The 13,683-nt window shown below is 48.9% G+C and overlaps 1 protein-coding gene across 3 annotated transcripts in view; it reads right to left on the reverse strand.

The window, feature by feature from the left end:
• The window catches only part of LAMC2 (laminin subunit gamma 2), a 56,180-nt gene that overhangs the window by 6,817 nt on the left and 35,680 nt on the right, over positions 1-13,683 (reverse strand). For 2 of the 3 annotated variants that reach the window (XM_041722947.1, XM_041722938.1), the window contains exons 10-20: positions 12,783-13,001; positions 11,779-11,961; positions 10,812-11,057; positions 8,531-8,676; positions 7,160-7,316; positions 6,674-6,879; positions 5,170-5,249; positions 3,937-4,107; positions 2,919-3,063; positions 1,869-2,018; positions 1,224-1,338 (exon numbers count right to left, since the gene is read on the reverse strand). In XM_041722947.1, the coding sequence (XP_041578881.1) occupies positions 1,224-1,338; positions 1,869-2,018; positions 2,919-3,063; positions 3,937-4,107; positions 5,170-5,249; positions 6,674-6,879; positions 7,160-7,316; positions 8,531-8,676; positions 10,812-11,057; positions 11,779-11,961; positions 12,783-13,001 (1,818 nt within the window). The remainder of the gene's footprint in view (positions 1-1,223; positions 1,339-1,868; positions 2,019-2,918; positions 3,064-3,936; positions 4,108-5,169; positions 5,250-6,673; positions 6,880-7,159; positions 7,317-8,530; positions 8,677-10,811; positions 11,058-11,778; positions 11,962-12,782; positions 13,002-13,683) is intronic. The other variant, XM_041722955.1, reaches the window with a different exon arrangement.

Below are 13,683 nucleotides of genomic sequence, written 5' to 3' on the forward strand. Positions count from 1 at the left end.
TGAGGGTGAAAAGTGGCTTCTAAAACTTACAAATGAAATTGAATGGGGCTGAAGTTTTTAAGAAAAATATCCAGGAAGAGTGTTATTACTGCCTGGGGGCAAGCGTGTGAGAAGTTGTGGCTGTTACTGCCCTTTCTTATCCAGCAAAAAGCAACTTAAACGAGGTACTGAAAGAACCCAAATTAGGTCCTTGCTTAGAGACACTGACTATCAGCCTGCCCTGGGTCCCCAGCCCTGCAAGAGTATTAAGACCCCAAAGTAGATCAAAAGCAGGTGTAATTGCTGAAGCCCAACGTTTCGAGTCAGAGCCTTAAACCCTAAGCTGCCAATGATGGTAGTTGGAGATTGAACAGAATGGATAGAGAGCTTCTTTCTGTGAAGAAAATCCCAACACTTTAGAAATGCTTCTTTTTTGCTCTTTAGTGAATAAACCTGATTTTTAACCAAATCTCCGTAAGGCACAAACCCAAATTTCCTGGGATCCAGGTGCTGTGACAGAGCTTGCTCCTATCATCACCACAAACTAACCACATTGATTCTAAATTGGTATCAGCCAGATTACAAAGGAAAAGGAAAAATAAAAAATAAAAAAAAGAAAAAAAAGAAAAGGAAAAATATCTGGGTCGTATTAGGATGCTGGATCTGTGGAAGACCTTAGAGATTATTTAATTTTCTTTTTTTTTCTTTCATTCTTTCTTTCTTTTCTTTCTTTTCTTTCTTTCTTTGTTTCTTTCTCTTTCTTTTCTCTCTTTTTCTTAAAATATTTTATTTATTTATTCATGAGAGATACAAAGAGAAAGGCAGAGGGAGAAGCAGGCCCCCCTGCAGGGACCCTGACGCAGACTCGATCCCAGGACTCCGGAATCCTGACCTGAGCCAAAGGCAGACACCCAACCACTAAGCCACCCAGGTGTCCCTCAACCTTCTTTCTTTAAAGAAGAGGACATTAGGGTCTGGAAAGGCTGTGACTTGCCTATGGTCATACAGTCAGCACGGAGCAGTCAAAGGGCCTAGCAAAGTTCAGACCTCAAGCCACCTGACGTCTAGTTAAAATTCTTCGACTACTTCAAATATTAATACAATTTTTTTCTTTAGAAAAATATTTATTAAGTGTCTATTAATACCCCAATGTACTTATGGTTTAGGCAGATACACAGGGATTCAAAACATATCAAAGTTAATTCTTTAACAAATTCAAGTGACCTAAACCACGAAATGCTTACCTCTGAGGTTCTTTAGGATGTTCTCAACTTCATAAAAAGTGGCATTGCCCATACTTAGTGCTTCTTGGGCTCTGCTTTTAGCAAGGTTGGCACGGGAAAGCAGCTGATCTGCTTTCTGTAAACAGACAGAGTAAGATTAGAGTAACTGTAACATACGTCCAGGAAGAGCATTCCTGCCAGCAGAATCACTTGGACACATTTCTCTTCATGACAGCACAGTCCTGTGATTCACCAGAAAGTCTAAGAGTACTGACTTCCACAATCCAGGACAGAGCAAACTTTATAACCCAATGACACATCCTGTACAGAGAACGGTTTTAAACTCTAGCCCACCATGAAGGACGAGGACAGTTTTGCAAATCACAATCTTACTATACTCTAGATACTTCCTAAAGCCAAGCTAGTAGAAAAAGCTGGACCAAAACTGAACTCGGGAGGTCCCAGGTTTGAGGGCTTGATTCGGTGGGTGGAACTGAACTAATTACTTCAAGCTGTCTGTATCTCAGTTACTCCATTTACAAGCGGTGGTACCATGACCTTCGGAGAGTTTTCTACGGTTGCGTATTTATGGCCTCTTGCCATATATATTCACATGGTAGGCATCCAGCACCTGTGTGTTGAGTGCATGAGTTCATAAAAGGATACCTGTCTTCCACTCTTTCCATTCCGTAAGAGCTGCTGGGTTTCTTCTTCCCAGTTTCCCAGGTTGCTTTGCACATGCTTGAACTCATCCATACGCCTGGTCACAAGGCTTGAGAGAGAATCAACGTTTTGTCTAATCCTCTTCATTTCGACCTGTAAGCCCAAAGAAAGGAAGGAATCTGACTTTCTGCCCATCGGTCGCCATGCCAGCCTTCTTAGGAGCTGCCCACCATTGTTTGAAAACAACAGCAATCCAGACACAAAGTCTAACAGAAATGAAGCAATATGCCGGACGACAGGCGGCGGTTTCCCCAAGCATCAAACGGGTTTTGGCTCTCTCATTCTCTCTCTCTAAATTCTACATGTTGGTTTATAAATGCATGGAAACATTCTTCTTAAGATTTATTTTTATTTATGATAGAGAGAGAGAGAGGCAGAGACACAGGCAGAGGGAGAAGCAGGCCCCATGCAGGGAGCCTGACATGAGACTCAGTCCTGGGTCCCCAGGATCTCACCCTGGGCCGAAGGCGGCGCGAAACCACTGAGCCACCCATGTGTCCCCCTAAATGCATGGGAACATCTGTGTGACATGGAAACATCTGTGTGAGTGGTTTTTTTGTGAGTGTTTTTTGCGAAGGTAGAGGGCTGCATCTTCCTAATCCAGTAAGTTTGTAATCGTTAAAGGAATCGACGGACACGGTGCAAAACTTCCGAGAAGAACAAACGTCAGAGACAACGTACAACTTCTGAGAAGAAGGCAAGTCTTGTGAATGGCCGTACACGGAACTGCACTACAGCTGGGACCCGAAGGTAAACATCAAGCTCTACGGCTCGTGATCTCCCACAGGTCTTAGCGGCCCCCAAAACTGAGGAGGAGACGGAAAATTGCTCTCGGCTGAAGGTTCACAACGTGGGCTAAGGCTTTGTCAGAGGCAAAGGCTGGGGGCCAAGCACAAGGCAACGGTCAACAAGATGGAAGACAAGGAAGGTCCACGTGGAAGAGCTGAGGGGCCCAACCGGATCGGCCCCCAGGCCGCCGCCGCCCGCCCTCACCTGAACAGCCCGGCCGCTGACTTGCTGCAGCCGAGACGCGGAATCGAGAAGGCGCAGGCCTTGCCGATAGGACCTGTCTGCCTCAACGTCGGTCTGCGCCGCCTCCGCCGACAGCTGCTGGGCCAGCGACCTGGCCTTCTCCAACCTGCGGGCGGGGAAGACAGCGTCCAGGGATCCCCCTCCCTCAAAGCAGACGTTCGTCCTGGAGCGCACAAGCCGTGTGGGCGGGCTTACCCCGGAACCCAGGGGGCGCAGCGGCGCGCCGGGCAGGCGGCCCTCTCCACAGCGCAGCCGCCGCCGCAGAGCTCGCCAGCCCGGGCAGAGTCCCGCGCGCCACTCACCCCCCGCGCACCCCTCGGCCGCCGCCACGGCCCCGCCATCCACACACACGTTTTACTTAACCAGTCTTTTCTTCTACACATAAAGGGATGTCCTTTCCCCCCGCTTTTTTATAAAAAGACTATTTATTTATTTATTCATGACAGACACAGAGAGAGGCAGAGACACAGGCAGAGGGAGAGGCGGGCGCCATGCCGGGAGCCCATGCAGGACTCGATCCTGGGACCCCGGGATCCCGCCCTGAGCCCACGGCAGACGCTCAACCACTGCCCCGCTGCTCCCCAAATTCTCTCGTTCTCTTGACCCTGAGGAGGACCATCTTGTAGCGAAGCCCGGCGCCCCTCCAGGGCGGCGCGTGCTGCCCCCGGTGGAAGGCAGAGTATCTGGGCCCCTGCGAGGCCCCATCGGACGTACCTCCCCATCAGCCCCTGCGAGGCCCCCTCTGACGTACCTTCCCATCAGCCCCTGCGAGGCCCCCTCTGACGTACCTTCCCATCAGCCCCTCTGAGGGCCCCCCCTTGCACATGCCTTCCCATCAGCCCCTGTGAGGCCCCCTCCGACGTACCTTCCCATCAGCCCCTGCGAGGCCCCCCTTGCACGTACCTTCCCATCAGCCCCTGCGAGGGCCCCCCTCGCACATCCCTTTCCATCAGCCCCTGCGAGGCCCCCTCGCACGTACCTTCCCATCAGCCCTTGCGCCGCTGAGCCGTCCAAGCCGCCGCCGCTGCCGCCGCTGCCGCCGCCGCCGCCGCCTTCCCGCAGGGCCTTGTGCGCCAGCGCCAGCGCCTGTTTGGAATAGTCCTCGGTTTCCCTTACCAGCCGCTCCATGTTACTGGCGGACGCCACGTGGCTGCGAGGGTTAAAAACAAGGCGGTGGAGTTTTCGTAGCCAAGGGCTTCCTCTCGGCCTTTTGTCTGCGTGACGGGAGAGCAGTCAGGGAACGGGCTGGCCGGAGCAAGACCCAAGAGAACTGACCGGGGTCAATCGGAGGAGCCGTCAGGAAGCCGGAGGCCACCTGCGGAGGGAGCTCGGCACGGCCGGGCATCTTTTCCGTTTCCGGCGCGTCCAGGGGGCGCGGGCCAGGAGCGTGGGGCGAGCAGACCCAGGGGGCGAAACGCCGGCCTTGGGCGCTAACCCTTGGGGCTTACTTCGTCCAGGACCCCCCCACGCCCCCCCACAGCTTGGCTGCAGCTTTGTATTGGGGCCACCGCTACAGGGAACAGCGTCTGTCAACAAAAGTGCCCCAGATGCTTACAAAGTGATAAAAAAAGAAAAGAAAACAACCAAGACCAACAGAACAAAGACAAGCTCAGGAGGCCGCTGGGCTGCAAAGGCACACGTGGGCCTCCTTCCCCGACGGGACTCGTCTGAGATTCCGGCGCCTACCACCGGCCGAGCTCTCCGCTGAGAGCAGGCCTCCTCCGGTACCCGCGACGGGAGCTGCCTGGTATCCCTGGGGCCGCAGAGCCGGTTTCCGGGGGGAGGTGCCCCTCTGCGGCCTTGGCCCCCAGCGTCTAGCAAACAGCCCGTTGCTACTTGTTCCCAGGCTCCGCGTGGGAGCCCGGGAGTCCCTCAAAGCTGCAGGGCGTTGTTTTCCAAAGGCTGATTGATTTCACAGAGCCCGAAAAAAATCACGTGTGACACACACCAGAGCCATACTGTGAGTCACAAAAATCTGGGGTAAAAATCACCTCCATTCCCAACATTTGGCCAAAAGATCGTGCCCAGTGGCCACCTACATAGGCTAAAAGCCAAGAGATTAAAAAAAAAAAAAAAAAAAAAGGCTTCCAGGCCAGAAAATGGCTGCAAAAGAGCCCAGAGCATTAATGAAATGGTGCTTAGGTCCTGAACACCCTCCAGGTTTGTTCAAGTCTGGGCTTGCAGAGGTAGTCTGAAGCAGGGGACCCCTTACCTGTCTGCCAGTCTTACGGCCTCCTGAGCCAGACTTTTAAAACCATTTGGCCCCACGTAGTGATCTGAGGAAGGAATGTTCTGTGGAAAAAGAAGATTTGGTTAAGGCTTTGCACTCAGCCCTGGAGCCTAAGCAGATTCTGCGTCTGCCCTGTTAGAACTAGTTGTCATTAGCCACACAGCATTCTATACCCAGACATCTCGAGGACCTTGTCACTATCATCCTTTTTCTTTTTTTTAAAGTACAAACAAGAATAAAGTAGAAATCCAGGGCACCCGAGTGAGTCAGTCAGCTAAGAGTCTGACCCTTGATTTCCGCTCAGGTCATGATCTCAAGGTCATGAGATGGAGCCCGGTTTCCAGCTCCCCACTCTGCAGGGAGTCTGCTTGAGATTCTTTTCCTCTCCCTCTCCCTCTGCCTCTTCTCCTGCTCTCTCTCTTTCAAATAACAAATCTTTAAAAAGAATAAAGTAGAAATCCAAGTTCAAAAACCACTATATAGATGCAGATGCATTTATAAATCTATACATGGGATCCCTGGGTGGCTCAGCGGTTCAGTGCCTGCCTTTGGCCCAGGGCGTGATCCTGGAGACCCAGGATGGAGTGCCACATCCAGCTTCCTGCAGGGAGCCTGCTTCTCCCTTTGTCTGTGTCTCTGTCTCTCTCTCTCTCTCTCTCTCTCTCTCTGTGTCTCTCATGAATAAAATCTTTAAAAAAAAAATCTATACATGTTAATATGTATTTTCATATGTATTTAAAGTCAGTAGACTATATACCATGTTTTGACTGGTTATTAATGAGATCACAGGATTTTTATTTTCTAATTTTTCTATAATAAACATTATTTTGTAATAAGGGGAAAAATCAATATACATTATTCCTTAAATCCTTCATTTCATCAACATAGTATCTGATTGTCTTTCAGTTCTCTTTGTCTTCTACTCACTCACATTGTCACCATTGCCTTCTTTACTGAGAAAGAGAAGAAAGCTCATTCAAATCTCTCCTCCTACCACACATCATTAAAAATATCATACTGACAACAACTTTTTCCCCTCTTCAGAATCCTGTCTTCACTGGATCCCTTCCTTCTTCCCACCTCCCTACACCACCACCCCCTGCTTCATTTGTTCATGTGTTCGTCTCCTCATTCATTCAGTAAGCAGACAGATATCACAGCCACACACTGCTGTGGGTGGAGAATGCAAACATGAACAAAACTAAATCCTGCCCGCTAAGAGCTAACAAGCTGAGAGGTGTGCAGCAAGAACGGAGAATAGAAAGGGCCAATGTGAGGATACAGTTAGCAAGAAATGAGCTAGGAAGAACATAAATGCAGTAAAATGGGAAGTTGCAGGAACCCCAAGAACACAAAGAACAGATACACCGGTTTTAAGGAAGAAAAGCCCAACCCTCTGCCAGGTAGAACAAAAAATATGAGAAACTGCAGGTGGGTCTCCCCATCCGGCAGCGATCCTCAGGACCCTGAACCCGGTGACACCTACAGTGTTTCTCAGGGAGGCCGTGCTCTCCTCCAGGCTTAGCTGCATCTGTGTGACCAGTCTTCGAGTATCCTGAACTCGGTTCTGATACTGACTGTCCAGGGCCCGGATTCTTTCCACCATCATCTTGAGGTCATCCAGGCGGTTCCGGTAGCTCTCTTCTTCCCTTCTGGCCTTCACCAACTGGAGACTGAGAGATTTACTAGCACCTGATACCAACAAGTAAAAGGAATATTAGCACTTCTGGAGTTAGCACAGAGGACCAGAACACAATGGAGGGTTGGAAGAGTGGCTTTGACTGGCCTAGGGCAAAATGGTAAAAACCCAGTCAATGAATGCATGCAACAGTCTCTTATCTCCATCATTCAAGCCCCAGGAGAGTCACAGTTCTTTTATCTCTGCAAGTGCTGGGCAGAGACCCCTACTGAACTGATATCTGTAGAAGATTAGAAATTCCCTTCTCTCTAAAGGGAAATTGGCCTTCATCACCTTCTGAAATCTGGGCTTCTCTCAGAAGCTCCTGAAGGGCCTGCTCGGCCTGTTGCATCCTGCCTTCCAGCTCTGCGTCCGGCGCTGCTCCACCACCACCCTGCACCCTGGAAACCAGGGCCTCCAGGCTCTGGAGCTGCTGCATAAACTGATCCATCTGAAACCACACAGGAGGGAGGATCAGAACAGAGAGTGGGGGTCACACTCCAATACCACATACTCAGGGGATAAGAGCTAAAAGCCCAGAAATGCTTGGCATGCCATGGTAGTTAAAGATGCTAGAGCTCAGATCTCTGAGTTTGAATCCTGGCCCCACTACTCATTAGCTGTGAGTGTGACCTTAGGGAAGTCACTTTCTTTACCCATTAGATGGGTAATAATAATAATATCTCATAGTTATTACTTGGACTAAATGAGTTAGTATTTTAGTGCTTAGAACAGTGTCTAGAACAGGCTGCCTGGGTGGCTCAGTGGTTGAGCAGATGTCTGCCTTTGGCTCAGGTTGTGATCCTGGGTCCAGGAATTGAGTCCCCCATTGGGATCCCCACAGGGAGCCTGTATCTCCCCCTGCCTGTGTCTCTGCCTCTCTCTGTGTGTCTCTCATGAATAAATAAATGAAATCTTAAAAAAAAAAAAAAAAACAGTGGAACAAAGAAAGTGCTAGAGAGGGCAGGTTAAATAGATTTAAAAAAATAAGTTGAGTCTGTTCTACCTTTGGCGTTCTGTTTGGGCCTATTCTTCCTCTGCCCTTCACCCCAGCAAAAAAATAATAATTAACAACAATATCAGTTTCTGGAGGCCATTCTTGTTTGAACCTCCTTGACAGCTTCTGGACTCCTCATATTTTCTACATATTTGTATTTTTCTTCATTTGTTCTACAAAGACATCTCTTGGGGAAAAAAATACAACTAGAAAGTGGCATAAGTGGAAAGAATACTGAACTGAGCAAAGTCTCCCAATGTTGGCGGTTTCTCAGTCACATGGCCAGGTGGAACCAAGAATCCCACCCAGAATTCCCTGATTCCTAGTTCTACCTGGCCATGTGACTGAGAAACTGCCAAGGTTGGCAGACTTTGCTCAGTGGAAACTGAGGTCAGAATACCTTCTCTTTCAAATTGACTAAGTTATCAAGAGTACCAAATGAGATAGTATCTCCAAAAGGGATTTTAAAATGGTATAATATAAGCATAAACCTGAAGCACTGTCACCATTATATGGATTTTTTTTTAATATAGCAATTTTTAAAGATATCCTAATCTCACCCTCATCACCGAGAGAGACTAGTAGGGTCCTGGACTTGTGTGACAGACCCACCCAGTGGACATTTAAAGATTTTACTCCTACGGATGAGGGTTGGGTAGCATGCACACCTGAATCTTCACTTGATTATAGCAAGCTGGACAGCTGGTTAGTGCTGCATGCTCACAGTTGAGGCCACCAAATCCTGGCTTGCAGACACAGCTGCCATCACTTCTACATTCCCCAGGCTCTGACCCTGCTGGGTTGCAGTTGCAAGCTAGAGACAAAAGACAGACAAACAGGAAGCATTCATATCACACTAATTCTAGAAACTGGATGTTTAGCAAAGATAAAAAGAAGTTCAAATCATCAATGGCAAAGAATCCTTCTTGACCCTTGTCAATTCACATTGTGCTAGATTCATTTCTTGCCTATGCCTCCAAGCACATTTCTAACATAGATCTTAGGAATCATCTAGAAGTTTGTTTGGCGTGGGTGTGCATAAAGAGACACTACAACAGTCCACCCTTTCTGGTGGCACTTATTTTTTCCCTCCCATGGAATTGTGAGCCTGTTGGATATTCTGTAGGCACTCTAGCTTTGCTCAAAAAGGGGAATAACATGTCTTCTGGGCCTATGACATGCCAGAGCAATCTCCTTCTATTTTACAGATGAGAAACATGAGCTCAGAGAGGTTAAATAATCTATCCTAGTCACATAGCAAGTAAATGGCAAACCGGAATGAGAACTTGGAAAAAGGCAATGCTCTTTCCCTTTTGCTCTGCTGCCTTTGATGTAGGAAATGCAGTAAAACAACAACAACAAAAACAGTACCTTTATTCATTCATATTGATTGAGCTCTACTAGGCTACACTGTTCTAGGCTATAACTGTGGGTGAGACACTGCACTGAGGGAGTTACAGTGATTCTCTGGGTTGCTCTATGGCACTCACAAAACACTTGGCACACAGTAATATGAGCACATATCTAAGTATAATATCAATATTTGCTTACATACTTGTGTATCTTCCTTATTAGCATATGATCTCTTTGGGGACTGGAACCGACTTAGTCATCATCAGAACCTCAGTATCCAGCTCCACAATGGGTACATGGTAGGTGATGGACAAAAGATCATTGAGTGAAGAAATGTATGGTCTAAAGCCAGTGAAGTCACTACTGGTAGCACCTATGGCTAGTGCTATATCCTTTACAGAGTACTTTCTTATAAGCTATTTTATTTTATATTTGTAACTACTCTGAGTTAATTATCATTTATTCATCTATATAAAGAAACTGAGGGTCAGAGAGATTAATTTGCCATAACCAGTGTAATATAATAGGTCTGGTAAAAAAAAAAAAAAGACTTGAACTCAGTACTGTTCATAACATGTGGGCTCTTCCTATCACAGGGTACTTTCTAGCAAACTGGAGCTAACCCACAGGTTGGGGTTAGGGCAAGTGGAATTTGTGTTCCCAGGTGGAAACCTCAGGCTGCACAGAGGTCCTCAGGCATTTCCAGGGCTGGGAAATCGGGGGTGAGTAGGAGGTGCAGGGCTTCCTGCAGACCTCCTGGGGAACCAGGAGATCTCCAATCTGGGAGCCCAGAGGCCCTCCAGAAGCTCTGTTATAACAAACAAGCCCCTGAATTCTGGGTACCAGGGCTGGTCTGGGACCTTTGTGACTGAGGGGTGAGTCTGTGGGGCAGGCCAGCTCCCTAGAACTGAACTTGAACTTGCCTAGAACTAAACTCACCTCCTGAATATAACATGTACAGAGGCTTGATAGAAGGGTTGAGCAAAAGGACCGATGTATACCATCATGCTTTGATCTGAAGCAACCCTAAGGAATGTGCCCCAATAACTGCTGCATGGAAGCCAAGTCTCGTTAGTAGAACTTGGAACAGTTACCTTTGTCTACATGAATCACACTGACTTCCTGAGAGGGTCTCTTAAACTGCTGCTCAGCCCCCCATTCAGTGTGTGCAGGCTCACATTTACTGCTGTCCTGTAATGAGCTTGGTAGCGCTCCTGCCTGCTAGCCTGGCATTAGGCACATGACCTGGCCCCATTTCATCTCCTCTTCCACTCAGGAATGTAAGCTTTACCTCTTTCATTTCTCCCACCCAGCTTTAATCCATTCAACATCCTCCAGCTCTGTCTTCCAGAGCTGCAAGGGTCTTAGGGCCTCTGACAGAGAAAAAGGTCCAGACTATTCACAGGCCAGGAGGTCAGAGGAACCAAAGTGGCATCCTATTACCTGCTGCTGGCTTTGCTGATCTGTATGTTCTTAGATGTGTGCACACTAGCAAGCATATATGTATACACATGTGTGCATACACACACACACACACACACACACACACACACACACACACCCATCTGTTCAGCCTGTCTGGGGATGCAGTCCTACCTCGACACTTGTCCGCTGGGTTGGGAGCCAAGGGGTCCCCAAAGTAGCCCGCTTTGCACTGGTCACAGTGGACGCCTGCTGTGTTGTAGATGCACTTCAGACACCTGCCTGTCAGCCGGTCGCAGTTCCCAGAGGCACTGGGGTCCACGTTGTTGTTGCACTGACAGGGCTGACAAGGCCGCACTGGGCCACGTTCTCCAAAGGGGTCCCCAAAGTAGCCATCGGCACAGAGCTCACAGCGGGCCCCTGGAAAGAATGAATGCCCAAGCCTGAGCGGTCACCTATTGGCACTGGCCACCCTCCAAAAGAGCTTCCCGCCCTGGAGCCCAGAACAGTAGCTTCAGGAGCAAGTGCTTGGGGCAAGGGCTTGGCTCTTTCACTCCACGGTGGTCCCAGATGGTAGAACATAGCAGCCCCACTGGGAAGCTTCCTGCCAGTTAACTGGATGCTTGGGGAAAAGTCAGATTTGTAGCAATACCACTGCAGCTGTTCCTGAAGAATTAACTCTTCTTTAAGACTGACTAGCAGAAAAAGGTGACATTTATTTATTTACTTATTTTTTAAAGTAACCTCCACATCCAAGGTGGGGCTCGAACCCACAACCCTGAGATCCAGAGGCACTTGTTCTACCAACTGAGCCAGCCAGGGGCCCCAAGAGAGACATGTGGCTCTGGACTTAAAAGGCCACTAAGTTTCCCTTCTGTACCTTGGTTCATTTTGTAAAGCTTAGTTAAACCAGATATTTCATCCGAAAACTAATTACAAACCCAAGACACCATTAACCATATATCATACCGTACAAACCATACACTGCCCTTCCTCAATCCACCTCTTGGGCCCATTCTTATCTATAGAATGAGCCTATTTCCATTAGTCCTAAGTAATTATAATTCCCTAGGGATTTTTGGAATAGCAGCTATTCATGAGAATTCATGGCGTCAAGGACAGGGGCAGCCAGTGGCCTTACCGGTGACCCCGTGGGGACAGTTATTGCACACCACCTCTTCTGTCTCCGGCATAACAGAGCAGCTGAACCCATTGTGGCAGGGACACGGCTTGCAGCTGCGAGGGTCGTGTGGATCGTTGTAGAAACCAATGGGGCAGTCGGCACACTCGATGTCAAGATTTTCATCCCCTGAATAACAGTCTCCTGGGAGCCAGAGGAAGAATGGAGGGCAGCGAGATGAGCAGGGTAAAACAATACACTTCCTGGAATATGGATGATGTGTGGGAGGCAGAGCTTAATAACCACAACCTTCCTCTCCCGAAGCTTTCCCCAAGGTATCTGAGCACTGGCATTCACCTTCGCCCTAGTACCAACTCTAAACCTGGCCACGACCCCGGCCCTCACCTGGCTCTCCCATGCTCAGTAGACATAGCTTCTTTTCCGACCCATAACCTAACACTGCTCCCCCGTCCGCATGGCCTGACACCATTTGTCCGCACATTCATTCAGGCCCTGACATTGCCTTTGATCCCTCCAGACAATTCTTGAAACTTGACCCCAACTACACCTCCCGCAGCACTGAACCATGACAGCCATTTCCTGTAACCTGGTACCTTTCCCACAACCCTGTGGCATTGCCATAATGAAAAGGATTGAGTGTAATAAAGCCCCACGTCCATCTTCCCTGACTCCAGCCCTACCTTCCTAATCCTTTCCCATCTCCAAAATGAGTTCAGGCAGGGGCTTTCTTTCTTTCAATTCTATTCATTTATTCACAAGAGACACAGAGAGAGAGAGAGAGAGAGGCAGAGACACAGGCAGAGGGAGAAGCAGGCTCCATGCAGGGAGCCTGATGTGGGACTCAATCCCGGGCCTCCAGGATCACACCCTGGGCTGAAGGCGGGCTCTAAACCGCTGAGCCACCCGGGGATCCCCAAGGCAGGGGCTTTCTTACTCCCTTCCATGGGAGCCCCCCAGTCCCCCACGCACCCCCAGCCACCTGGGCCGGGTGTCATTTTACTCACCTGTGTCCGGATCACAGGCTCCTCCCCCCTGGCAATTACACGGAATACAGGTGCCAAAAGGTCCCAGTTGGGCGGAATCTCTTTTGTAGCCAGAAGCACAATCCTGACAGAACTGTCCCTTGTAGCCAACGGGACATACGCATTGTTCGACCCAGGGTGCGGGGGCTCCAGAGACGGGGCGGGCTGAAATCAGGGTCACGTTGTCGAGGTACCCAGTGCCTGCAATTCGGACAACAGGTTAGAAGTCGTAAGTACTAAGGTCTAAAGACCTAAAGGTGGGCCTCTCTTCGGAGTTTATTTTTCTTAACTCTCTGACAAAGACAGGTGGTGTTCACTCACCCTGCCGCGGGTGGAGGCACAGCCGTTGGTCATGACTGACGCACAGGCTGCGGTGTCAGGAAAGTCAGGGTTTAAATTCCTGCTCGACCCTCACTAGCTCTGTGAATTGGGCAAGTCACAGAACTTTGCTACCATTGTGTTTCCTCAAGTGTGGAAGAGAAGGAACCGTGGCATGGGCCTCCTATGTTGGTTGTGAAGTTAAATGAGACAAGGCACATATTATAACGTGCGTGGCTCAAAGTAAAGATTCGATAAATTGTTAATAAACACCTTTCCTACTTCCTGCTTTATGTGTTTCATTAGTGATGTGGAAATTCGGCATGCCAGCCATGCCTCCTGCTTACGTAAGTGCTAAAAATCTCAAGGAACTCACATTTAAAGAATTGCGATTGGGATTGGAGTACCCCACATGTGAAGTCCAGTAAGAGGAGTGAATGGAATACAGGTGATGTCTGAACGCCGTAGCGCCCAGCACAATCCCGAAGGAGCAGCTACTGGAGGAGCAGAGGGCTGTGTTGTAGATGCCGTTTCCTAGCTAAGGGGACACACCCTTGTGTTGTAG

This window comes from Vulpes lagopus, chromosome 1, assembly GCF_018345385.1.
Source record: "Vulpes lagopus strain Blue_001 chromosome 1, ASM1834538v1, whole genome shotgun sequence".
NCBI classification, from domain to species: Eukaryota; Metazoa; Chordata; class Mammalia; order Carnivora; family Canidae; genus Vulpes; species Vulpes lagopus.